Source organism: Geotrypetes seraphini, chromosome 11, assembly GCF_902459505.1.
Source record: "Geotrypetes seraphini chromosome 11, aGeoSer1.1, whole genome shotgun sequence".
NCBI classification, from domain to species: domain Eukaryota; kingdom Metazoa; phylum Chordata; class Amphibia; order Gymnophiona; family Dermophiidae; genus Geotrypetes; species Geotrypetes seraphini.
The window spans coordinates 48,425,360-48,450,476 of NC_047094.1; the positions used below are offsets into that span (position 1 = coordinate 48,425,360).

Here is a 25,117-nt window from a genome sequence, read left to right on the forward strand (position 1 = left end):
TTACACAGAGGGTGGTGGACACCTGGAATGCGCTTCCGGAGGTTGTGATAGGACAGAGTACACTACGGGGGTTCAAGGAAGGATTGGATAAATTCCTGAACGATAGGGGGATTGAAGGATACAGATAGAGGTAGAGATAGGTTTTAGACAGAGTATGGATAGAAGGATAAAAGGGATTAGAGAAGGATCACATTACAGGTCATGGGCCTGAAGGGCCGCCGCGGGTGCGGACTGCTGGGCAAGATGGACCTTGTGTCTGACCCAGCGGAGGCAACTTCTTATGTTCTTATGTTCTTATTACTGGAATAACTATAGGACCTGATTCACTAGTTTCTCTCATTTTATGTCTACAGGAAAATTGCTCAGTAAACAGGGCCGACAGTTAACACACAAAGAGAAAGAACACAACAGAGAAGACCAATTGTCATCTGGTATGCCCAGTTATTCTGGTCCTCACTGCCAAGGAAAATAGTCCAACCTCTATCCTTAGAGCATTATCATTTAAGATATCTGTCCTGTTCCAAGACAATTTTCACCACCTTTCTCTTTCATTCTATTCTCTTGAACAGAAAAGCATGCAAAATCTCATCTTGAGTTTATAGCCAGCACCCCTCTCCTGCCATGCCTAATCGGGATTAAATGCAACTCGAGAATATTTTTAGAAACAAACCCTTCTAAGTTCAATACCAATTTAGTAGCAACAAACAGGAAAACATGGAGCCCCATGCAAACTCTTGCCTCTTCCACTATTTTAAGCTGTTTTTAGTGACTATTTAGTGGATAGTTGGGGGTTGGGCATTGGTCCCTCCTGGGGAATCTTCTTCTACCTTTCTTGATCTTTGCCCTATCCTTTTTTTTTTTTTTTGTAAAGCTTTCTTTTCACTACTTACTTTGTTTTATTTGTAAACTGCTATGAATCTGTGTGAATGGTAGTGTAGCAAGTTTCATAATAAGGAAAAGGCTCTTGTAAGGAATGTCTTTTTTTTCTTATACAGTCTGGTACAGAAAAGATTCATAGTATGGGGAACTACAGTTCATCCTAAAAAGCTAAAATAATCTTTCGTATTTTATAAAACTAAAGGGCTAAGGCAGTAATCTTCACTACCCACTACCGCAGCAGTTTACACTTGATTAGTGCAGAAAAGTCAGTGTAAACTACTGTGCTAAAAAGATGCATAATGGGCATTTAAAACATATTAAATTGCTCCCAATGTAAAAAAAAAAACCAACAAAATCAAACCTGCGCTAAAATCAAGCATAATTTTGTAGCACTAACAACCCCCCCTTTTTTTTTTTTTTTTTTTTACAAAACCGCGAAATGAAGGCAAATAAAGACTTCTAGCTCAAAGAGTGTGAGCCTGAGAAAGCTTTCAAACGAGTGTGGCCAGCTTCTGAGTGATACTTGGTATCTCTGCTTTTCCTAGTATCAAATCCCTTAGGTGCTGGGGAGAAAGGAGAGTACAAAGAGAGAAGATTAGAGAAAGAGCTGTACTTTCTCTAATATTTCTGCTTTCTCTGTTGCTGGGTTGTTTTTTTTTTTTTTTTTGCAGACCTCACACAACCCTAAAGCTTTCCTCCATCTGGCCCAAACCGCTCCTTAGTTGTAACAACTACAAAAGATTGAGAGGGGGGGGGGAGAATAGGGGCGGATGCGGATTTCCAATACCTGTTAATACTTCTAGCCTTCCAGGAGTAAGTGAAACATGTAAAAAAAAAAAATCCTTTATAATCTCTAACTACGGTACTATCAAGGAAATGATGAGCACAGACTTTCAAAGGTACGGGGGAAGCATTTGGAAGGTACACTGACTGACAATCCAGCTGGCACGGGCTGTTTTCCTTGTCGAACACGGCTGGTTGCCATGGAGCTCTTCGGTCACATGTTGACGCTTTCTCTTTAACAGCCTACTTCTTCCAGCGCAGAGGCAAAAGTGCTGCTTTGCAGGTCCAGGGCAATTCAATTCCAAGAAATGTAGTAATGTTTCTGAGATTCTGCTCAAATTGTTCTTGCAGGGAGACTTGACAGATTCAGTGTGAAGGAAGTAAACTGTCTGCTAATGGTTATCATGGGTTGATGCACTTTGTTCTGTTGTGTTTATTAGTAGTCTGCACGGTGTTTAGAATAATGAAGGGGTAAGAAAGCAAGCGGCTGCCGTTGGTTCTGTTGTTACCTTTATTAGTGGTGATTACTGACTGTTTCATCTTGGGACAAAGCTTGTTCGGTTTTGAGGGAACATTTTATTGTTAATATGTTGTGCTGGGATTGTTCGAGGGGAAATCAAGATACTGTACTGTATTTTGTTTTTAATTATTAATGTGGAAAGTAGTTTATTTCATTGACTATCAATGGGTTAATTGATCCTATTAAAAAAGAAAAGTAATTTTTAACGATCCTGCCATTGAGACTTTGCCTGTTTTCAGGAGACAACAGGAAATTGCTTGCTCTGGAATTTCAAACTTAATGGCTGAGGACAGGCAGAGCTTCTGTGCAGGTGCTTTTTCAAGTTCTGCAGCACAGGAAAAATATACCCTTATATGAACTCTGATGCAGAAATGGATTTCATCTCGCTATATTTGAAAACTAGTCCTATTATAGTAATCTAAACCCTATTAAGTACAATCTTAGTTTTCATGGAAACGGAAAGTTTCTGAGGACCATACAGAAAGGCTTACGGTAGAGCTGCAAGAAAAAGATCTGGGTGTCATCGTGGGCAATATGCTGAAACCTTCTGTCCAATGTGTGGCGGCAGTGGCCAAGAAAGCAAACAAGATGATAGGAATTATTTAAAAAAGGATAGTAAACAAGAATGTTATAATGCCTCTGGTGTGACCTCACCTTGAGAATTGCGTAGGGCTCTTCAATTTGGAAAAGATGGCTGAGGGGAGTCTACAGAATCCTGAGTGGTGTAGAATGGGTACAAGTGGATCAGTTTTTTTTATTGCATCAAGATTTACAAAGACTAGGGGATACTCAATTAAGTTACTGAGTAATATTTTTAAAACCAATAGAAAGAAATATTTTTTCACTCAGAGAATAGTTTGAATGCATTGCCAGAGAATGTGATAAGAGTGATTAATGTAGCTGGTTTAAAAAAAAGGTTTGGAAAGTTCCTAGAGGAAAAGTCCATAGTCTGCTGTTGAGACAGACATGGGAGAAGCCAGTGCATGGAATGTTGCTACTATTTGGGTTTTTGCCAGGTACTTGTGACTTGATTTGGCCTCCGTGAAGACGGGATTCGGGGCTAGATGGACCATTGATCTGACCCAGTAAGGCTATTCTTATATTCTTATGTGGATGAACGTGTAGCATATGCGAGAATAATGCTCTGCTGAGCAAAATTTATGCATGGAATACTTGCAACTAATATGCTTGTGTGTGTGTGTATGTGGGAGGGAAGAGCACATGCATGAGATCTGTTTGCATACAGAGGCAGTACATACAAATAGATCCCACATTTATTCATTGGAGAAATCTTAAATATCTGACTGGGGTTCCAGCCCTGTTCTAAGTTCTGGATTAACTAACATTGCCAGCTGAATTCAGATTTGCCCAATAGAGTTAATCCAGACTTGGTTTTACCCTATGTAGGATTTAGTTGTTCTCGCTTATGAAAGAAGTGTTAGGTTTTAGTTAATTTTGGTTTTTGTCTTCTATTCTTTCAGTTTCTTTGTGTAAACCGAGTCAAGCTTCTAAATTAGAAGATGACCTGATATACAAATCTAAGGATTAGATTAGGAACATAATGGCCATATGGAGCAGATGGATGGTACATCGAACCAAATATATTGCCTCCACAAGCATAGCAAGATTCCATGCTACTGATCTTGGGCATGAGCAGTGGCTTTCCTCATGTCTATCTTATTAGCAGATTATGAACTTTTCCTCCAGGAATTTGTCCAAACCTTTTTAAAACCCAGATTCACTAATTGCTGTTACCACATCCTTTGGTAGCTTTACTATTCTTTGAGTGAAAAAATATTTCCTGCTATTGGTTTTAGAAGCATTACCATGTAACCTCATTGAGTGGCCCCTAGTCTTTGTACATTTTGAAAGAAAACAAGTTACATTTACCCATTCTATACCACTCAGGATTTTGTAGACTATCGTATCATCTCTCAGCTTTCTTCTTTTCCATGATGAAGAACCCTAACCCTTTAAGCCTTTTCTTGAAGGAATTCCATTCCCTAAATCATTTTGGTTGCCCTTCTTTTAACTTTTTCTAATTCTGCTATATCTTTTTTGAGATACGGTAACTAGAATTGCACACCATATTCAAGGTGAAGTCACACCATGGAGCAATGCAGAAGCATTATAATATTCTTTGTCTTATTTTTTATCCCTTTTAATAATAATTCCAAGCATTCTGTTTGTTTTCTTGACTGCCGCCACACACTAGGCAGAAAATTTCAGCATATTGTCCACAATGACACCTAGATCTTTTTTGGGTGATGACTCCTAACATCAGATAACTGATTTGGATTATTTTTTCCCCAATGTGCATCACTTTGGATTTGTCCACATTAAATTTCATCTGCCATTTGCATGCCCAGTCTTCCAGTTTCTTGTGATTTTTCACAGTCTGCATACATTTTAACAACTTTAATAATTTTGTGTCATATGCAAACTTGATGACCTCGTTTGTTCCCATTTCTACATCATTTATAAATATGCAGTGGGGAAATTGGAACTACAAGTTCTTGCAAGCAGTGGGAGTAAACCCAGGACAGGATTAGCCATGTTAGGCAAATCTAGATCCAGTTGACAATCCTAGAGTTAACTAACATGAAGCAACAGAGCTGCCAGCTTACTGAGATCCAGGAGAGAGAATTTAGATCAGTCCTGGATTTCTGACAACTCTCATCTTGCTGAATTATGGGACTTGCAGCACTAATTTTGAATGGGTAGAATTAGGGACTACAAATACCACACTGCTTTTGGACACAAGGTCACAAATAGTATTGGCCAAAAAGTCTCTCTCTTGGACCTTGAAACTTGGTAGCTCTGAAAGCTGTAGCAGTACATCTGCATTGTTTCCAAGAAGCTGGAGCAACCTATAAAGCCCTGCCATGGTTAATAACCCTAGCAATGAGCTTGATTTGAACAAAATAGACCAGCAAGGCTGCCAAGCTGCCAGTTCCTGGAGAGAAATATTTTGACCAATCCTGGTTTTGAACTTAAATCACAAAGCAGTAAATATTTGTGGTGCCTGATCCTACCATTGAAACCGATGCTACTGGTCTAATAATGCATCACAATAAGATGTTAGAAATTCAGGATTCAAACCATACTTTAATTACTGTTCTTCCAAAGCCTGGGAAGGACTATTTGTAACCTGAATCCTATCAGCATATGTCCCTTATCAGTTTAGATTGAAAAATTTTAGGTAGAATATTGATGATACGCCTAGCTAAGGAGGTACCAAGACTAGCGGGAGAACAGCAGGCTGGATTTGTTGCAGATAAGCAAACAGTAATAAATGTGAGAAAGTTGTTGTTGGTAGTGGAATGGTGCAGGCAGCAATTGATACCGACCCTGGCCACAGTTTTGACTCTGTAAAGGCCTTCGATAAAGTGGAATGGTTCTTCTTATTTCCACTCTAGAGAAGGTATATATTTGGAGGGCTCTTTTTGAATCAGGTTTGGCAGACTGGATGGATCATTCGGGTCTTTATCTGCCATCATCTACTATGTTACTATGTTTGTAGATGTTCTGTATCATTGTCCCACAATAGCTGTATTGGTAAATGTGTCACCCTCTCCTAATTTTACTTTATGTAGGGGCACTTATCAAGTGTGCCCCCTAACCCCACTTATATATATCCTCTTTTGGCAAGGTTTAAGAGTGACAAGGGGATACCAGGAGTCTCATGTGGGTGTAAAATATTTAGCTTTTGAAGATGATAGTATGTTGGTGCGTAAGACTCCCATCCATTCCATTTTTAAAATATTACGTCATCTTTTTTTTTTTAACTTTGGGGCCGTTTCTGACTTCAAATGTCTTCAAATCAGAGGTATTCCCAATAAATATTCAGGTGGGAAATCATAAGGCCTCTTTTCCTTTAGAAGAGGCTAAGAGTTTTGACTGGTATAAAGAGATTAGGTTCATACCTTGCTAATATCTTTTCTAGTAGATAGGTGTGCCATTCTGAACAGTAGGTTATTCTCCCCATGCTTGTGTGCCGGGCAGTAGGAGTCCACTCCAGGTGTTCAGTTCCTCCTCCTGCTGCCCTTTTCAGGTTGTACCAAAGCAAGTAATAGTCCTGTATAGAAACACATAAGAAGGAGGAGTATGGAGTGACTCCCCAAATACATTTCTGTTCTGCTCTGAGAGAAGTATAACAAACAGTGTTAAACATCATAATTGAACAATCAAAACGTTGAAATAGCCATACCAAAAATGGCTCAAACATCTTAACTAAACTTTAAAAACGCTGAAAACAGAATTTTAGAGGTGGGAGATTTTAGAAGTGGCAGAAACCATTAAAAACAGCTCTTTCAAAGCCTCCTGCCCCTCACCCCCCATTTTGTCTATAGGCAATAATAGCCTTTCTCACTGTAACATGCACAATGAAGTTGCTGCAACCTGCCTTAGCTCTAAAAAGTAGCTAGATATGGGAGAAGAATCACTGCCTCACTCAGTCAGTCCTCCAAATGCTGATATCTTCGGGCTGCTAGTTAGAGCAAAGTCGAAATGATAATCAACCTCCACGGAAATGGGCACGGAAAGGCGGAGAAGTGAAATTACAGCCGGCATCATAAAGAACCTGCTGAGCCTCCTTTGGGAGCCTAACAACCTGCACTCAAGCCCCTCTGAATCAGTAGGCGAGCTAAGCTACTAGGGATATGGACCCCGAGTTCTAAAAGTTTTCTCAGGTTGGCCAAAGGGATTAGCCAAGGAATTGGCCAAGGGATTAGTGTGCCAAATCTGCTTCTTCTCCACACAGGCAGAGCTTACCCCCGCATTGGGGAGTCTGGTGCACCGAAATCTGCAAACACCACAAGAAAACACCAAAAATAATGAAATATACAAAGCAGATCAGAAATGCAGAAGGAAAAACTGAAGGGGGCAGTGGAGCCCTTTGGAGAAGGAGGAAGAGTTGAAAACCTGGAGTGGAGTCATTCTGCACAGCTCGCGAGCATAGAAAGAATACCCCTACTGTCCAGAATGACACACCTATTGCACTAGAATTGGGGTTAATGATTTGAGTTTCCTATATACAGATAATATAAGGGCATTCTTAAAATCATCTCTGGATAAACTGCAGATGTGGAAAAGTTTCCAGTCTCCCTATCAGGAAAAATTTTCTTACATAAGATGCTTATTGTCCTCTGCTTCTTTTACATTTTTCAATATTTCCCTTACAAATTCATTTTCAGGATTTTGGTATTCTGTTTCAGGCACTTATCAAATTTTTGTGGGGGGCAAGTGACCTAGAATTTCTGTCCGAACATTAATGTTACCTAGGGATAAGGGAGGTTGAGGTTTATTGAATTGAAAAATCTATAATTTGTCTTGTGCTATGAGATTTCAAGTCTCCCTTTGAATCAGCAGTTTGTCTCACTGTGTTTAAAGACTAACCTGTGTTGGATCCTTATCTTTCATGCAGATTCTTCTTTTCATGCTTTGGAGTAGATCCCAGCCCAACAGGCCATTCTTTTGCTGAAAGAGGCATCAAAGTTTTCAGGGGTTGCCTCTTTTCCTGGCCAAATAGTAAACATGGAGACGGCACACAGCGAGATGAAACCAAATCCAAGTTCTCCTCTGAAAGTGCAAATTACAGTGCTGCGAGGACATGACTTGGTAAAGATTATCTTTAGCTGTCTTAACTATAATGAGAGAGTTGTAGGGCTTAATGACTTTATTACAAATCAAAGAAATACTTAATATACAGTACTTATCAATCTTAAGTGCAACCCATTTTTCTTGTAGTATCTTTTGCTATGTTTTCTATAGCATTTTGCATCTTGCTGTCAGCATCACTGCTTACAAAACTCTGCATTATCAGATATAGCTTGAACTTATCCTGCTTCTCTCATATCTTTAAGCATGATATTTGTGCATTTTGGGCAATGCTTCTGGAGGCACATTGTTCAAACCTCTTATGAATGTAAGAAGGGGTCAAAAATTGTCTAAGACTATATAAGAGACCTGCTCCCAAATTTTTAAAATTGCCCATGGCACTTTGAGTTGACAATAATTTAATTAAATAATGAAGGTGAATTATCAGTTTCTGGGGAATAACCTTTTGAGTTTATCTTAGGTTTTCACCCGGGTATATCCCACAGACAACGTGCACCCTAAAGCACACTGTGGGCATTACCCCAAAACATCATATATATATAATCACCATTATTGTTTTCTTTTTTTGATCATTCAGAAGTGCTCTGTGCAATAAAAAAAAACTTTTAAAACATTCAATGTGAGTGTCACTGTGATTCCTGAATGGAAAAAATCAGTGAAAAAAGTTGCTTTAACTTATCTGGAGATGATCGCAGCTGTCCAAATAATTTAGGGTGCATTGACTGAATGCCCTTCAGAGACCCCCCTGTTTCATGACCTTCCTCAGGGGCAAGCTCAGAAATTCAACCCGCTGCTATCACTAGTCCACCATCTCCAAAACGCCGTGACTAAAGGAAAAACTAAATGTGACTACATTTAAAACCAGGAAGTCTCCTGGGCAACATCTATTCCAGCGTAAAACACGATGACATCATGATCTAAAATCCGCTTTTTAGCAATTAGTCAGTTAGTCAACACCTGAAATTTGCTGCTGTCAGCCATTCAACTGACTCGTTCATGCCGTGCGGCATGTACGAACGTAGATCCAGAATTGTTCCCTGGATAACAGAATTGTTTTCCTGTCCCCATCAAAGTTCTGAGAAACCTGGTCTATTATAAACCAGCGCATGTGTTCAAACAAATGTTCTTTCTCTACGCTGTGAGCCACCATTGGAGCATTCTGTTTCTTTGTTTTCAATGATGTTCTATCATTCTCACTCTGGCTGTCCGTGTTGTACTGCCTACATACAATTGGCCACAGGGACAGGAAATGACATAGATCACAAACAGAGAATCACAAGAAGTCGATTTTCTGAGGGTGTATTCCCGTTTAGTCTGAGGATGAGTCCAAACAGTCCCAATTGCAGTGGTTTCACAGCAGGAGCAATGCCCACACGCTTTGTGCCCCTCTGTGCCTATGAGCTTGCCCCTGAGGAAGGACATGAAACAGGGAGGTCTCTGTAGGGCATTCAGTTAATGCACCCTAAATTATTTGGACAGCTGCGATCATCTCCAGATAAGTTAAAGCAACTTTTTGATTAACGGTTGCAACTTTTTTCACTGATTTTTTTCCATTCAGGAATCACAGTGACACTCACATTGAATGTTTTAAAAGTTTTTTTTATTGCACAGAGCACTTTTGAATTATCAAAAAAAGAAAACAATGATAGTGATTATATATATACATATATATATATATGATATGATGTTTTGGGGTAATGCCCACAGTGTGCTTTAGGGTGCACGCTGTCTATGGGATATACCCAGGTGAAAATCTAAGAGAAACTCACAAGGTTATTCCCCAGAAACTGATAATTCACCTTCATTATTTAATTAAATTATTGTCAACTCAAAGTGCAATGGGCAATTTTAAAAACTTGGGAGCAGGCACATCATTCTACTCAGGTTTTCAGAATTACCACTATAAATATGTACGAAACAGATTTGCATGTACTAGAGACTCATTATATGCAAATCTATCTCGTTCCTATTCATTGTTGTAATCCTGAAGATTTGACTACCCCCATGAGAGAGTCCAGAAGAACTGGTTTAGGGGGAAACATTTGAAAAGCCTAGGCAGTCTCAAACTGTCCTTGCTAACTTTCAGTCAGTTGGCAGGTCTGTGGTCTTCCATTTGCCTAAACAGCTGTTGATCGGAATATAGCATGTAGTTAGAATTTGATTTGTGACATATGATAGGAGAGTAACAAAATGTTACTAGAGGAACGCTAGGGGTACAGCAGGGGCAGGAAAGCAAGCGAAGGGTTAAGAGACTTCAAAATCTTCTATTGGTGGATACTGTATACTATATAAGAAGAAGAAATTACAGAGAATTGTTTTGTTTCTCTCTTATAGAAAAATGTTAAGGGAGAATCGGTTCTGACATTTATACGAACAGAATATAATAATGTTCTGCTTGGGGACTCCTCAAAACACACAACTGTTGCGAATAAATCTGTGGAATATAACTTCACTTGCAGCTTTGACTACAGCTTTGATGGGAACAACTCTCTAGATGACATCGCTCACAAACCTGTCATCTGTAAGGATTCCTGCCTAAATTCGAGGTGGAAACAGTTTGAGAAAATGTTTAGGAGCTGAGGAAATGATCTATATTGTTTAACTAGTGTTTGATTTAGTTTTATCTAATTGGTTTTTGGTTCTTTTTATTTTTATTTATTTATTCTCTCCCTTGCTCCTCCCCTATCTTCATTCATTCTCACGTCCCACCCACCTCCCCTGGGTTGGCTTCTCTGCTAGCTATCTGAACTGAGGAGGCGCGCCCTACACTAGGCGGGAAGGCACTCGCGCATGCGCGGTGCAGGCGACTTGAAACTTCGAGTTTCTTCAAGCAAGACTGCTTGTGAGGCATTCGCATCGGGGCTCCGTTGGATCATGTCACCCACTAGAAACATAGAAACATAGAAATAGATGGCAGATAAGGGCCAAGGCCCATCCAGTCTGCTCACCTTAATGACCCTCCCCTACCTTTACCCTGTGAATAGATCCCACGTGTCGAACCCATTTGGCCTTAAAATCAGGCACGCTGCTGGCCTCAATCACCTGAAGTGGAAGACCATTCCAGTGATCAACCACCCTTTCAGTGAAAAAGAATTTCCTGGTATCACCGCACAGTTTCCCACCTCTGATTTTCCACGGATGCCCTCTTGTTGCCGTGGGACCCTTGAAAAAGAAGATATCCTCCTCGCCACAATGCCGCCCGTGAGATACTTGAACATCTCGATCATGTCTCCCCTCTCTCTGCGTTCCTCGAGCGAGTATAGCTGTAATTTATCTAACCGTTCTTCTTACGGGAGATCCTTGAGTCCCGAGACCATCCGGGTGGCCATTCTCTGGACCGACTCCAGTCTCAGCACATCCTTGCGATAATGCGGCCTCCAGAATTGCACACAGTATTCCAGGTGGGGCCTCACCATGGATCTATACAATGGCATAATGACCTCAGGCTTACGGCTGACAAAACCCCTGCGTATGCAACCTATGATTTGTCTTGTCTTGGATGAAGTTTGCTCCACTTGATTGGCAGCCTTCATGTCCTCACTGACGAGTGAGACTAGCTGCCTGCTGTCCCTGGATAACAACTGTTACGGTAAGTAACATTGCTTTCTGGACATGTCCAGAGGTGTTACAGAGTAGAGCGGGTTGCTTCAGAGGATTGAAAAGTTTCATTTGGTGTTAATCTTCATGGCTTTCTTGAATAGCAAGGTTTTTATTTCTTTTCTGAAAGTTTTGTAGTCTGGGGTCGCAATTAATAGATTAGAGAGTTGGTGGTCTAGTTTTGCTGCCTGTGTGGCTAGAAGGTCATCGTACAGTTTTTTTTTATGTTTGATGTCTCTGATTGGAGGGTATGTGAATTGTGTCTGGGTTCTCCTTTGTCTGGTTGTTGTAGTTTGGATTAGGTGGTTGTTCAAGTAGGCTGGGCTGTCACCATTTATGGATTTAAATAGTAGACAATAGAATTTAAATAGTATTCTTGCTTGAATTGGGAGCCAGTGTGAGTCAAGGTATGCCTCAGTGATGTGGTCGTATTTTCTTAGTGAATAGATTAGTCTCAGGGCTGTGTTTTGTACTGTTTGTAGTTGTTTTATCATTGTTGCGGGGCAGGGGAGATAGAGGATGTTGCAGTAGTCAAGGAGACCTAGGACTAGGGACTGGACCATGAGCTGGAATTGTTTTCTGTCGAAGAATTTTCGAACTTGCCTTAGGTTTCTCATGACTGCGAATGATTTCTGTATTGTTTTGTTAATTTGTGGTTGCATGGTGCAGCATCTGTCTATCGTCATTCACAGAAGTTTTAGAGTGGGTTGAATGAGGTATGTGATTGAGTTTATTACTAGGTTTGTTATGGTTGGGGTTTTATTTTTTTTCAAGAAGTATGAATTTTGTTTTGTCTGGGTTCAGTTTTTTAGTTTGTGGTTTTTCATCCATGTTGCCACTGTTTCTACAGTTCTGTGTAGTGTGTCTGTCATGGTGGGCGTTGGCTGATCAAAAGGAAGGAGAATGATGATGTCGTCTGCATAACTATAGGAGGTTAAGCCTATTTTAAGTTTGCGGATGATACAAAGTTATTCAGAGTAGTGAAGACACAGGGGGACTGCGAAGATCTACAAAGTGACATAATCAAGCTCGAGAAATGGGCAGTGACATGGCAAATGAGGTTCAACGTAGATAAGTGCAAAGTGATGCATGTTGGTAACAAAAATCTCATGCACGAATACAGGATGTCCGGGGCGATACTTGGAGAGACCTCCCAGGAAAGAGACTTGGGAGTTCTGATCAACAAGTCGATGAAGCCATCTGCACAATGCGCTGCAGCAGCAAAAAGGTGAACAGAATGCTAGGAATGATAAAGAAGGGGATCACGAACAGATTGGAGAAGGTTATCATGCCGTTCTACTAGGCCATGGTACGTTCTCACCTGGAGTACTGCGTCCAGCACTGGTCGCCGTACATGAAGAAAGACACGGTACTACTCTAAAGGGTCCAGAGAAGAGCGATTAAAATGGAAGGAGTTGCCATACAGTGAGAGATTAGAGAAACTGTGCCTCTTCTCCCTTGAAAGAGGAGACAGAGAGGAGACATGCTTGAAATATTCAAAATACTGAAGGGAATAGACTTAGTAGATAATGACAGACTGTACACACACTCCAAGTTGAAAGGGGATAGATTCCATACAAACGTAAGGAAGTTCTTCACCCAGAGAGTGGTGGAAAGCTGGAATGCTCTTCCGGAGTCTGTTGTAGGGGAAAACACCCTCCAGGATTTCAAGACTAAGTTGGACAAATTCTTGCTAAACTGGAACGTACACAGGTGAGGCTGGACTAATATAGAGCACTGGTCTTTGACCCGGGGGCCGCTGTGTGAGCGGACTGCTGGGCACGATGGACCACTGGTCTGACCCAGCAGCAGCAATTCTTATGTTCTTATGTTGTCTAGGCAGTTGCCGAGGGATGCAATGTAGAGATTGAAGAGTGTTGGGGATAATGGTGATCCTTAGGGTACGCCACAAGGGTTGAACAATGGTTCTGATTTTTCATTGTTTGTCTTTACTCTGTAGATCCTGGATTGTAGGAATCCTTGAAACCATGTGTGTACTTTGCCTGTGATTCTTATTGTATCTTGTATTTGTAGCATGAGGTCAAATGCTGCTATGAGATCTAGTTGTATAATCGGCATTTTTTTGCCTGTGCTGAGGTGTTGTCTAGCTGTGTTCAGAAGGGAGCCTAGTAGTGTCTCAGTGCTGAAGTTGGTTTTGAATCCAGACTGTGTAGGGTGGAGCAAGTTGTGGTTTTCTAGATAGTTGGTGAGGAGTTTAGCTATGAGGCCTTTCATTAGCTTGACATATAGTGGAATTGAGGCTATGGGTCTGTAGTTGGATGGTTGATCTGTTGCTCCTTTTGGGTCTTTTAAGATTGGGGTGATGATGATTTTGGAGAGGTCTTATGGGAAAAGGCCATCTGTGAGCATGGTTTGTATCCATTGCATGAGGAGAGTGCGAAATTTTAGGCTGGAGGTTTTTAATAGGTATGGAGGGCATTGGTTGAGGTCGCAAGCTGCATGGCTGTATTTTTATAGCGTTTGTTAAGGTCAGACCCTTGTATTGTGCAGCTGATTCTTTTTCTGTGGGGGGCATTGTGATCTCATCTAGGTGGGTTGGGGTTCCTGCGAAGTTTGTCCTGACAGTTGTAATTTTGTTTTTAAAGTATTCAACTAAAAGGGTGGCTGAAGGGGGAGGGTTGTCATTTTTGGCTAGGTAGGTGTTGGTGTCTGTGAGTTCTTTTAGTAGTTGGAATAGTTTTTTTGTGTCTTGGGCTTCTATGCCTATTTGGTTTGAATAGTATGTCTTTCTTTTTTCTTTTAGTTTTAGTTTGTATTGTTGGTTTAGTTTTTTCCATGCTGCTCTTGTTTGTTTTTGGTTACTTTTTCCCCATTTTCTTTCTAGTCGTCTGCATTGTCTTTGAGTAGGAGTAGTTCATTGTCGAACCATTTGTCTAATTGTCTGCTGATTCTGGTTTGTATTGGGGCTAGCTCGTCTAGGGTAGTTGTACTTATATTGCACCTTTGTGAGATGAAGTCTTTGGGTTCACGTCTTGGATTGTATCGTCTGTTTTGTTCCAGAATTTGGAGGGGTCGATGTATGTAAGTGATTTGTAGGTTAAGCTTTGGGGTTTTGGCTAGTACTGTGAATAGCAGTGGAAAAGTGCTCTTTGCCCAATCAATTCTGTTTATCTTTGCAGTCACTGTGTTTGAAATTTTATCAAAGGAAAAGAAACAGAAGGAGGAGAAAGCAACAACTTTAGGACAGGCATCAGCAGAGCTGTTTCCCCTGCTGCAAGGTTAGTGATTGAAATGATTCAACTAAGATTCAGTAAACAGGATTGTTGCTGGGCCAAACAGTACTTCAGATGGTTGAGAGAGAAGGTGTATCTACCATGCTGTACTTTGCTTCCCTGAGCCCTGGGAGTCTCTGCCTTGTCCCTGTGCACCCTTCCCCTTTGTTCCCTTGCAAGCTGCTTCTCCTGCTACTGTTCCGACACCTTTGCCCTTCTTATTGCAGTCCTGTGGTTCACTAGTCAGTTGTCTGAACTGTATAGCATTCAAAGTAGGGTTACCAGATGTCCGGATTTCCCTGGACATGTCCTCCTTTTGAGGACATGTCCAGGGGTCTGGACAGCTTTTCAAAGCCCAGCACTTTATCCAGGTTTTGAAAAGAAATCACGTCGGGAGAGGGCATCCGTGCATGCGTGGTTGATGCCTTTCTGCCTGATAAACCAGGCAGCCGTGGGGCGGGGGTGGGGGCTGGTTGAGGGCAGAGCTAGGGTGTAACGGGGCAGGGATGGATGGAACTGGGCGGGTCTAGGGGTCTGGATTTTGCTAACGTAAAAATCTGGTAACCCTAATTCAGAGGCCCATGTGAGTCAAGTTGCTGAAGAATGAATTGTGCGGGTCATGGGAGGGAGAAGCACTGGTGCTAAAAGAGTGCCTCGGCTTAGCATCCCGCGCAATCATTTGGCTTGCCCCCATCCCTCTCATGCAACTGCCCTATCAGCAAGGATTAGATGAGTGCTGTGATATCTCATTCCCTTAAACTTTGGGGTTGATTATGTCTTCTGTTTCTTTACAGGGCAGTGTAAATTCAAGACAACTGTCCCGTTGCATCCTGTAACAGTCTCTCCGCTAGAGACTGTTCGACCAGATAGCAAGGTTATGATCTTCACTGAAACCTAGTAATTCCACAAAATTCATAGCACTCTCATTTCTTTAGGAACCAAAAAGAAGTATAAATATGCCAGTGCTTAAGCTTGTTTAAGTGCGTTGTATGTTTTGAATTAAAGCCAGTATTTTCCTTGCAAGTTCCAAGTGCAATAGTTTAAGCCAGTGTTTATGACCTCAAGTGAGGACATGTGATCATTAGATGGGAGTCATAAAACTAGAGTTCCCTCTCCCTCTGGACCTCCTCTATGACTTAAAGCCTAGGAGTAGCAGTCAGCCTGGGGTCTGTGTTAGTAAACATAAACATGGCAAATAACTGCAAATAAAGACCGCATGGTCTATCCAGTCTGTCCATCCATACTAACTGCTCAGCTCTACAATCCCTTCTTGCTTAGAGATCCTCTGTGCTTTTGTCATGTTCTTAGACCTTGCTCCCTCTTCTAGGTGGACTATCTTATGTTAAAATATTTATTTTTTTAATGTTTAAACCTTTTTATTAAAACACCACCATCATTGTGTTTCAAGTACCAACTCTGCTTCAGAGTGTGGCATTCTTAAGAACATAGCCTTACTGGGTCAGAGCAATGGTTCATCAAGCCCACTAGCCCATTCTTACGGTGGCCAATCCAGATCACTAGTACCTGGCCAAAATCCAAGGAGTAGCAATATTTCATGCTACTGATCCAGGGCAAGCAGTGGCTTCCCCCATGTCTTTTTCAATAACAGACTATGGACTTTTCCTCCAGGAACTTGTCCAAACCTTTCTTAAAACCAGCTATGCTATCCGCTCTTACCACAACCTCTGGTAATGGGTTCCAGAGCTTAACTATTCTCTGAATGAAAAAAAATTTCCTCATTGATTTTAAAAGTATTTCCCTATAACTTCATCAAGTGTCCCCTAGTCTATCGATTCATTTGTACCCGTTCTACTCCACTCAGGATTTTGTAGACTTCAATCATATCTCCCCTTAGCCATCTCTTTTCCAAGCTGAAGAGCCCTAACTGTTTTAGTCTTTCCTCATACGAGAGTTCCATCCCCTTTACCATCTTGGTCGCTCTTCTTTGAACCTTTTCTAGCGCCACTATATTTTTCTTGAGATAAAGAGACCAGAATTGAATGCAATACTCCAGTTGAGGTCGCACCATGGAGCGATACAGGGGCATTATAACAGTCTTAGTCTTGTTAACCATCCCTTTTTTTAATAATTCCTAGCATCCTGTTTGCTTTTTTGGCTACGCCGCACATTGGGCGGAAGATTTCATTGTATTGTCTGTGATGACACCCAGATCCTTTTCTTGGGCGCTAATCCCCAAAGTGGACCCTAGCATCCGGTAACTGTGATTCAGGTTATTCTTATCCAATGTGCATCACTTTGCATTTGTCCACATTAAATTTCATCTGCCATTTAGACGCCCAGTCTTCCAATTTCCTAAGGTTCGCCTGCAATTTTTCACAATCCGCATGCGTTTTAACAACTTTGAACAATTTAGTGTCATCTGCAAATTTAATCACCTCTCTTGTCATTCCAATTTCCAGATCATTTATAAATAAGTTAAATAGCACCGGTCTCAGTACAAAACCCTGTGGCACTCCACTGTTTATTCTCCTCCATTGAGAAAAATGCCCATTTAACCCTACCCTCTGTTTTCTATCCGATAACCAATTCCTAATACACAACTGAACTTTGCCACCTATCCCATGACACTTTGGCCTCCTTTTACGAAGCCGCGTTAGCGGTTTAGCGCGTGTAATAGCACGCACTAATTTGCCATCCGTGCTAGCCACTACCGCCTCCTCATGAGCAGGCGGTAGTTTTTCGGCTAGTGTGGGGGTTAGCGCGCGCTGAAAAAGGTGCGCGCGCTAAAGCCGCTAACACGGCTTCATAAATGGAGCCCTTTAATTTTCTCAGGAGTCTCTCGTGAGGAACTTTATCAAAAGCTTTCTGAAAATCTAGATACACTGGCTCACCTTCAAAAAAATCAAGCAAATTGGTGAGGCAAGATCTCCCTCAGCTGAACCCATGCTAACTTCGTCTCATTAAATCATGTTTGTTTACGTGTTCCACAATTTGATTTTATATTATTGTTTTTACCATTTTGCCTGGCACTGAAGTGAGGCTTACCGGTCTGTAATTTCCCGGATCTCCCCTGGAGCCCTTCTTAAATGGACTTATTTCTTAAAGAGTTGTATCCAAACAATTCCACATTCTTCAGCTCAGTAACTTGAAGCACGATCTTGTTGGTGTCTTTGCTCACTCCTGAGATATGTGCTCTGCATTTCTATTTTTTGGATATCTATTTCAAGATTTAATTTAGAGGGCTATTTTCGATACAACGTCCAAATCTAAGTTTGGACATTTTGCGGAAGACACACAAAAAGCCAGTACTAAACAAGGCCATTTTCAAAACTGTAAAATGTCTATCTTGTTTTTTTCAAAAACAGCCACTTTTCAGACGTGCATCTATCTTTTTGAATCATAACCCCCCCCCCAAAAAAAAAAAAAAAACACGCATCCAAAAGAAAAACGCACAAAATAAGCCATTGGGATGTAGGAAGGGCCAGCATTTGTCGTAGACTGGCCACACAAACATCCCAGCAGAGCAGTGAGGCACCTCAGGGGCCACTATAGTGAACTTCACATGAAAGGTCCCAGATATACATCTCACCATAACAACTCCTACTATTACTTATCACTTATATAGCACTGAAAGGCATTTGCAGTGCTGTACATTTTGACATTTATAGACAGACATGACATAGAGTTGGGGATGCAGAACCCAAGGTAAGAGGAATTAGGCATCAAAAGCACTTTCAAAGAGGTGGGCTTTTAACTGGACTTTGAACACTGCCTGAGACAGATTCTACCATAGGTTTTGGGCAGTTTGTTCCAAGCATATGGTTCAGCAAGGCAGAAGGGACAGAGTCTGGAGTTGGCAGTTGAAGAGAGGAGCACAGATAGGAGGGACTTACCAGCTGAGCGGAGCTCACAGGGGGGATCATAGGGGGAGATAAGTGAAGAGAGGTAGTGAGGGGCAGCTGAGTGAGTGCATTTGTAGGTCAGTAAAAGGAGTTTGAATTGTATTCGGAAATGGATGGGAAGCCAATGAAGTGACTTTAGGAGAGGGGTGACGTGAGTATAATGGCTTTCCCGGAATATAAGCCATGCAGCTGAATTCTGGATGGATTGGAGGGAAGCGAAATGTCTAAGCAGAAGGCCTGAGAATAGCGAGTTAAAATAATCTTAGCACAAGGTGATGAGGCCTGAGAGTAGCGAGTTGCAGTAATCTAAGCACAAGGTGATGAGGGCATGGATAAGTGTTTTGGTAATGTGCTCAGAGAGGAAGGGTCAGATTTTGGTAAACATAAATATGATCACGTTACACCTTTATTGAGATTCCTTCACTGGCTTCCTGTTTATTGGAGGATCCAATTTAAGTGTGCAACTGTAATTTTCAAAATCCTTTATGGTATTTTTTCTCCTTTGGTCTCTGTTTTGTTTAATTCACAAGAAATCTCTAACTCTAGGAATTCTCAGAAATTTAAACTTGGTTTTCCCACTGTAAAGAGAATAAAAACTATGGCCAATTTCTGTCAATCATTTTCTTTTTTTGTTCATAAAAATTTGGACTGACCTTCCTTCTGTAGTTAGAGTTCTCTCTCATTTATCCATTTTTCATAAAGCATTGAAGACATACTTACGTATTTCAGAAATTTACTAACGACTCTTCCTCAAATAATCGACTATAAAAGATACAGTTTTTGCTCTAATCTCTTATATATTTCATTAATATTTTATTAACCGATTTGAGCCCTCTTGTAGGGATGAATCGGTATATAAAATCAAAGATTAGGTTAGATTAGAAAGACTTGGCAGATTTTAGCGATATGTTTTATCTGGGCGGTGAAGGAGAGAAAGGAGTCCCGAGATGACCCCGAGATTAAAGAATGACACGGGGACAAATTTTTCCCCATCCCCCGTGGGAACTCGTTGTTTGTGTTTGCATAGTGTGTTTTAATTTGTGTGTTTGCTTTCACATATTTTTGGAGTGGGTTGTTTGTTTGTTTGTTTTCTATCTGGCTTTTGTAAACCTTTTATACATATCACATCAACACCCTGGTATAAAATGAAGCCCTATAGAAGAAAATATCCATGCTAAATACAGTCTGCCATCATTTTGAAATTAAATCCTTATAGCTGACCTTGAAGTATGTGTACCTAAATCACAATGGTTGAGATCTTTTAGTCATAGAAATTCCCGATTTCTTTGGATTCTCTTGTAGCCAAGCCTGGAGGTGTCTATATCTGTCCCTGAGCCCCTGCTTTCTGAAAACCAGTTCTCACATAGTAACCTATTGAAGGTGACGGTGGAGACTGTCTATTCTGTTCCAGAATCATGGAGCCTTCTAGGACCTCAGTACAACTATGTGGTTTGCCTTCAAGTGCCAATGACTAGAGAGGTAAGTACCAGTTAATGGATTCATATATAAGATTAATATAGAAGGAGATTCTTTCTGTGTTCATATATATGTACAGGCTTGTGTGCATGTTGCTGTGTTTACAGTTTATTTAAAATTTAATACAAATGCTTAATAGAAAATTTCTAAGCGGTGTACATATTAAAAACAGGGAAAACAAAATTGTTTAAAATACTAAGATAAACGCAGACATAGACGAACCTGACACAGAAGGAACAAGGAGAAAAGGAACAATGAGGGTTACAACAATAGAATGGGGAAAAACAAGTGCAGAAAATCATATTTGAAATAGATTAGAATGCATGAGTGGGCAAAGTAAATGTTATCAGGAGTTGAGAAAAGGTTCTCTCTGTTGACAATATGGTATCAGCCACACTTTTGCGAACTTTTGTAAACTGTAAGCCTCTATATGAATTGTGAGCTCGGTGTTGGGTATATAGTTACAATTGTGTATTCATAAGCCTTGAGTTTATAAAATATCTGAATGTAAACTATGACCCTTGTGGATATGAGCCATGAGACTGTGATGTACAGGCCTGTGTATTAAAGCTAGGAATTTCAGTATATGAGTTGTATATATGTGTGAGTTATAGGCTTGTACTTAGAAGCTATGAATTGTATGAATTATGGTTCTGTACTTGTATAGCAGAAAAGGTGAAATGTAGCCACCATGTTCACAGATCAGATTGCTGTTAAAACGTTGGATCATTTACTGTATCATTGTCCCTACATTAAAAGTTTTTGGAATGCAATTTGGCCACAAATTAATAAATTGATGGAAAATCATGTAGCAATATCATATGATACAGTATTATTTGGAACGATGATGAGAAAAAAAAGTCAAATTTCACCAGAAAATAACAAGCTTTTATTAGTTATGACAGGGGTTGCCATTCAACATATAACCAACAATTGGAAGAATTACAGAAACCTAAATTGTACATTTTGGTGGAATACAATATGTCACATATTCAAAATGGAAAGAGCTATAGCAATACAAAGAGGGACATATACTAAATTTATAAAAATATGGGGGCCTTTGACAAAATATTGTAATGAATAATTAATAGGATTTTTCTTCTTCTTTTCTTCTTTTCAATATCTTCTTTGTGACACACATGAAGGGGAGGGTAATGAAAACAACTTTTACACAATATGATATAATATGATATACAATATGTAATATATGATTGGAAAGTACTAGAAGGGTGGGGGGAGGGAGAGGGGATAAAAAAATATATTTAGAATAATATGTATTAGATATAAAAGTGATATTGTGTATTCATTAATTGTATTTCAATATTTTGTACACTTTATGTAAAATTTGAAAATGAATAAAAATTTTAAATGGAAAAAAATAGATGTGTGCATGTGAGAGGGAGAGAGAATATTATGTTTATTATTCTAGGGATAATGTCTAGTTGTTAATACACTTCTCCCTTGGTATTCGCGGGGGATAGGGGCAGAGCTGGACCGCGAATAGGGGCAGAGCCGGACCGTGAATTGAGAAAAACCGCAAATAACTTCTCGCCCGGCTCTGACCCACCCCTGCCTCCCTTCCGCCCTCTCCCCAGCATCCCAGCCTTACCTGATGGTCTAGCAGGCTTTCGGGGCAGGAGCGATCTTCCTACATTCCTGACCCATGCAGATCGCCAATAGGAAATGACTGTCGTGAGTTCCCATAGTCTCTCGAGACTACGATGGGAGCTCATGGCAGCCATTTCCTATTGGCGATCTACCTGGGGCAGGAGCGTAGGAAGATCGCTCCTGCCCCGAAAGCCTACTAGACCACCAGGTAAGGCTTGGATGCCGGGAGGGAGGCTGGAATGTCCTAAACTATGGGGGGGTGATTCCCCCCCAAAAAAAATCACGAATATGTGAAACCACGAGTGTCAAAACCGCGAACAGGAAGGGGGAAATGTAAACATATTTGTACTTATAATTGTTCCTTAATACATGCCTCTGTTTTCCCACTGTGGATTTGCAATTTTCTATGCATGTTCATGCTTCTCCAGAGACAAGCAGGGGAGACACAGGCACATTTGTTGGTGCAGTCCTCGGACTGATCCTGTGCTCTCCCCTAGCAATAGTAAGCTTTTGGCTTACTGGGCATGTGCAGGGATTCCTGCCTTCAGTGGCTCCTCCCCTCTCCAGCTCAGTTTTTTCTTCGCAGCTCTCTCCTCAGTCTCTCATACACAAAACAGAAAAATTATCCAAATTCTACTAAATGGTACAAAAAAATAAAACATGGAACAATTCTACTATGGAATATTTACAAAAAAAATTCTGCAAAGACACCATCCTTATCGAAGCTGATGTCTCTTCAATGCACTGTAGCAGCTGAGGCAGTTCTCATTAGGTGCCACAGCATTCATTGCAGCTCACATCTCTTTCAGCAACATGGTATTGCCGCAGCAATTGGCCGCCTCTGTCGCTCCCTCCTCCCAGAGCCCTGTTTCGGCATCATTGGGAGAGGTAATCCATCACTCTCCATCAGTACTTACAGGAGTTTCAGACCACCACAGCAAACTGGAAAAAGCTTCAAGTACCACCACACTCAAAACTGGCTTGCCTTTCATTGTGAATCCAACACCCCGATAGTGGCATGATTAGGGTTGCCAGATTTTACGATTGTAAAATTGAACCCGCCCCTAGGCTCACCCATCTCCACCCCAATCCCGCCCCTCGCTACCTACTTTGGTTGGGCAGGAGGAAATCCGTGCATGTGCGGATTGCCTCCTGTTCGACACGAATGAGAGGAGGCTTTTCAAAACCCAGACAAAGTGCCGGGTTTTGAAAAGCCGTCTGGACCCCTGCACATGTCCTCAAAAGGACGGGTGCATGGGGAGGGGCCTAAGACTTCGGGTGCCACGCATAGGAAGTGACATCAGAGGGAAAGCCAACTGGGTTGCAAAGAGCACTTTGTTGACCACCGCAAGCAACAACTTCAACTAGAGGTACAGGGAAAGGAGGGCATGCGCTGCAGGCAGGATTGGGGAAGGAGCGGGGAGGGAGCCAACAGGGTTGCAAGGACTGCCGCAAGCAACAACTTCAACTAGAGGGAAAGGGGGCGTGTATAGCAGGCAGGAGCGGGGGGGCGGGGCAGAGACTAGGGCGGAGAGGGGCGCCACTGCCCCAGGTGCTTCTCACCCTCACTAAGCCACTGGTCCTCCCCATTTCTAATTTTAGGTAATCTAAACATTTGCCTTGACGATTCTCCAGATATACTTGCTCGAGACTTCTCAACTTTTCTTTAAGACTTTTCTCTTCAGCACCTAAACACTGATCCCTTGACCAAAAGTCTTAATGCTGGATCAACCCCTTTACTGCAGCCTCTGATTTCAATCTTGTGCCTTCCAATTCGTTTTTCTTCCCAAACCTAGTGTTGCACTGAAAAGATCTATTGGTGAAAAGTTCCATAATAGTAACACTGAGTAAAGCTTTTGCTTATTTTGACTGGAGTTGCCATTCAACAGATTACGTTCAATTGGAAAAATTGGAGCAGATTAAATTACAGTTTTTGGTGGAGTTCTGTATGTCATCTTTATAAAATCGAAAAAACATTAGCCACACAGAGGGGATATTTTGGTAAATTTTGAGATGTTTGGGGACCATTAACAGAATTTTGTAATGAGTAATAAACATTTTCCCTTAATAAGATAATTTAAATGAAGGGTGGGATGGGTTTCTGATATTTTATTAAAATATGGATTTATAGGAAAGTATATTGTATAATATAATATAAATGAATGATTTTTATGTAATAGGGATGGGAAGGGGGAGGATAAATTTCATGTATTTAAGATGATTATAATAGCAAATCAAATGATGTTTTTCAATCAATTGTTATTTCTTGATGCACTTGATGTAAGTTGTAAAAATGAAAAAAAAAAATACTGAGTAAAGACTTTTCACAGACCTCCCTCCTCTACAAATTGCTGCAGATCCTATCAACAGTAGTTCTTCCAGCAATACTACCCTGGGCGACGATTTGTCCCTTACAGTAGACCAAACCTCCAACGCCCTCACGCTCTGCCTCTTCTCAAGTACAAGGCCTGAGAGAGTGAAGGCAGACCCCCAGCACCCAGCTGTCTGCTCTGGTCCAATCCTAGTGTTTGTCACATTGCCAGTGGGAAGCCAGTTCAACAAAACTAAACTAAACCAAACCTTAAGTTTGTATACCGCATCATCTCCATAAAGATAGAGCTCAACACGATTTACAGGTAATTCAATAAATGAGGGAAGGACATAATAAGAAATTAGAGGTTATGAAGAGGATAGCTAGCTTTACATTTTAAATAGATAGCTTTACGTTTTGGAGAAAAGCCAGGTTTTCAGATGCTTTTGGAATAATTGGAATGAGCTTAGGTTCCGCAGCGGGGCAGGGAGGTTATTCCAAAGCTCAGTGAATTTGAAGAAAAGGGGTTTCCCTAATTTGCCTGCATACATGACGCCTTTTAACGAGGGGAAAGATAGTTTGAGTATATGGGCGGATCTGGTCGTCTCGAAGGTCTTGAAGAATTCCAGGATAGTGGGATTAGGGGTGGAAGAATGCCATGCAGGATCTTGAAAATTAGGCAGGTACATTTAAAGTGAATCCTAGAAATCACCAGAAGCCAGTGAAGTTTTGACAGAAGCGGGGAAACATGATCAAATTTGCTTTTTGCGAAGATCAACCTAGCCACAGTGTTCTGGATCCACTGAAGTCTTTGAAGATTTTTCTTGGTTAGACTTAGATAGATGGAATTACAATAGTCCAGTCTGGAAAGAATGATTGATTGTACAAGGACAGCAAAATGTTGTTGGTGGAAGCAGGATCTCACTTTCCTCAGCATGTGAAGACTAAAAAAAATTTCCTTCCCAATCAGCAAGCTGTCACGATGGTGAGTTGGGTCCTGAATATCATCTTGCTAAACTGTCACCTCAATTTCCTCTCAAGAGTCCTAGTTTCTCAGTTTTGTCGGCCATCACATACTCCTCATTACCACATCCCACTGCTAGCAGCGGAACTTATCCTTCTCATTCAGAAAACAGTAGCAGAGAAAGTACCCACCCATCAGAAAAACATGGACTTTAACTTAATTGTCTTCCTTATCTCCAAAAAAGACTCAGGGCCTTCATCCTAT

The 25,117-nt window shown here is 41.0% G+C and overlaps 1 protein-coding gene across 7 annotated transcripts in view; it reads left to right on the forward strand.

Annotated features, from left to right (window-relative positions):
- Window positions 1-1,903: 1,903 nt before the first annotated feature.
- The window catches only part of CFAP70 (cilia and flagella associated protein 70), a 201,122-nt gene continuing 177,908 nt past the window's right edge, over window positions 1,904-25,117 (forward strand). For 3 of the 7 annotated variants that reach the window (XM_033914697.1, XM_033914703.1, XM_033914702.1), the window contains exons 1-6: window positions 1,983-2,133; window positions 7,608-7,801; window positions 10,136-10,322; window positions 14,539-14,637; window positions 15,426-15,505; window positions 19,797-19,973. In XM_033914697.1, coding sequence (XP_033770588.1) covers window positions 7,718-7,801; window positions 10,136-10,322; window positions 14,539-14,637; window positions 15,426-15,505; window positions 19,797-19,973 — 627 coding nt within the window. In that variant the 5' untranslated portion in view covers window positions 1,983-2,133; window positions 7,608-7,717. The other 4 variants (XM_033914698.1, XM_033914699.1, XM_033914701.1 and 1 more) reach the window with 4 other exon arrangements.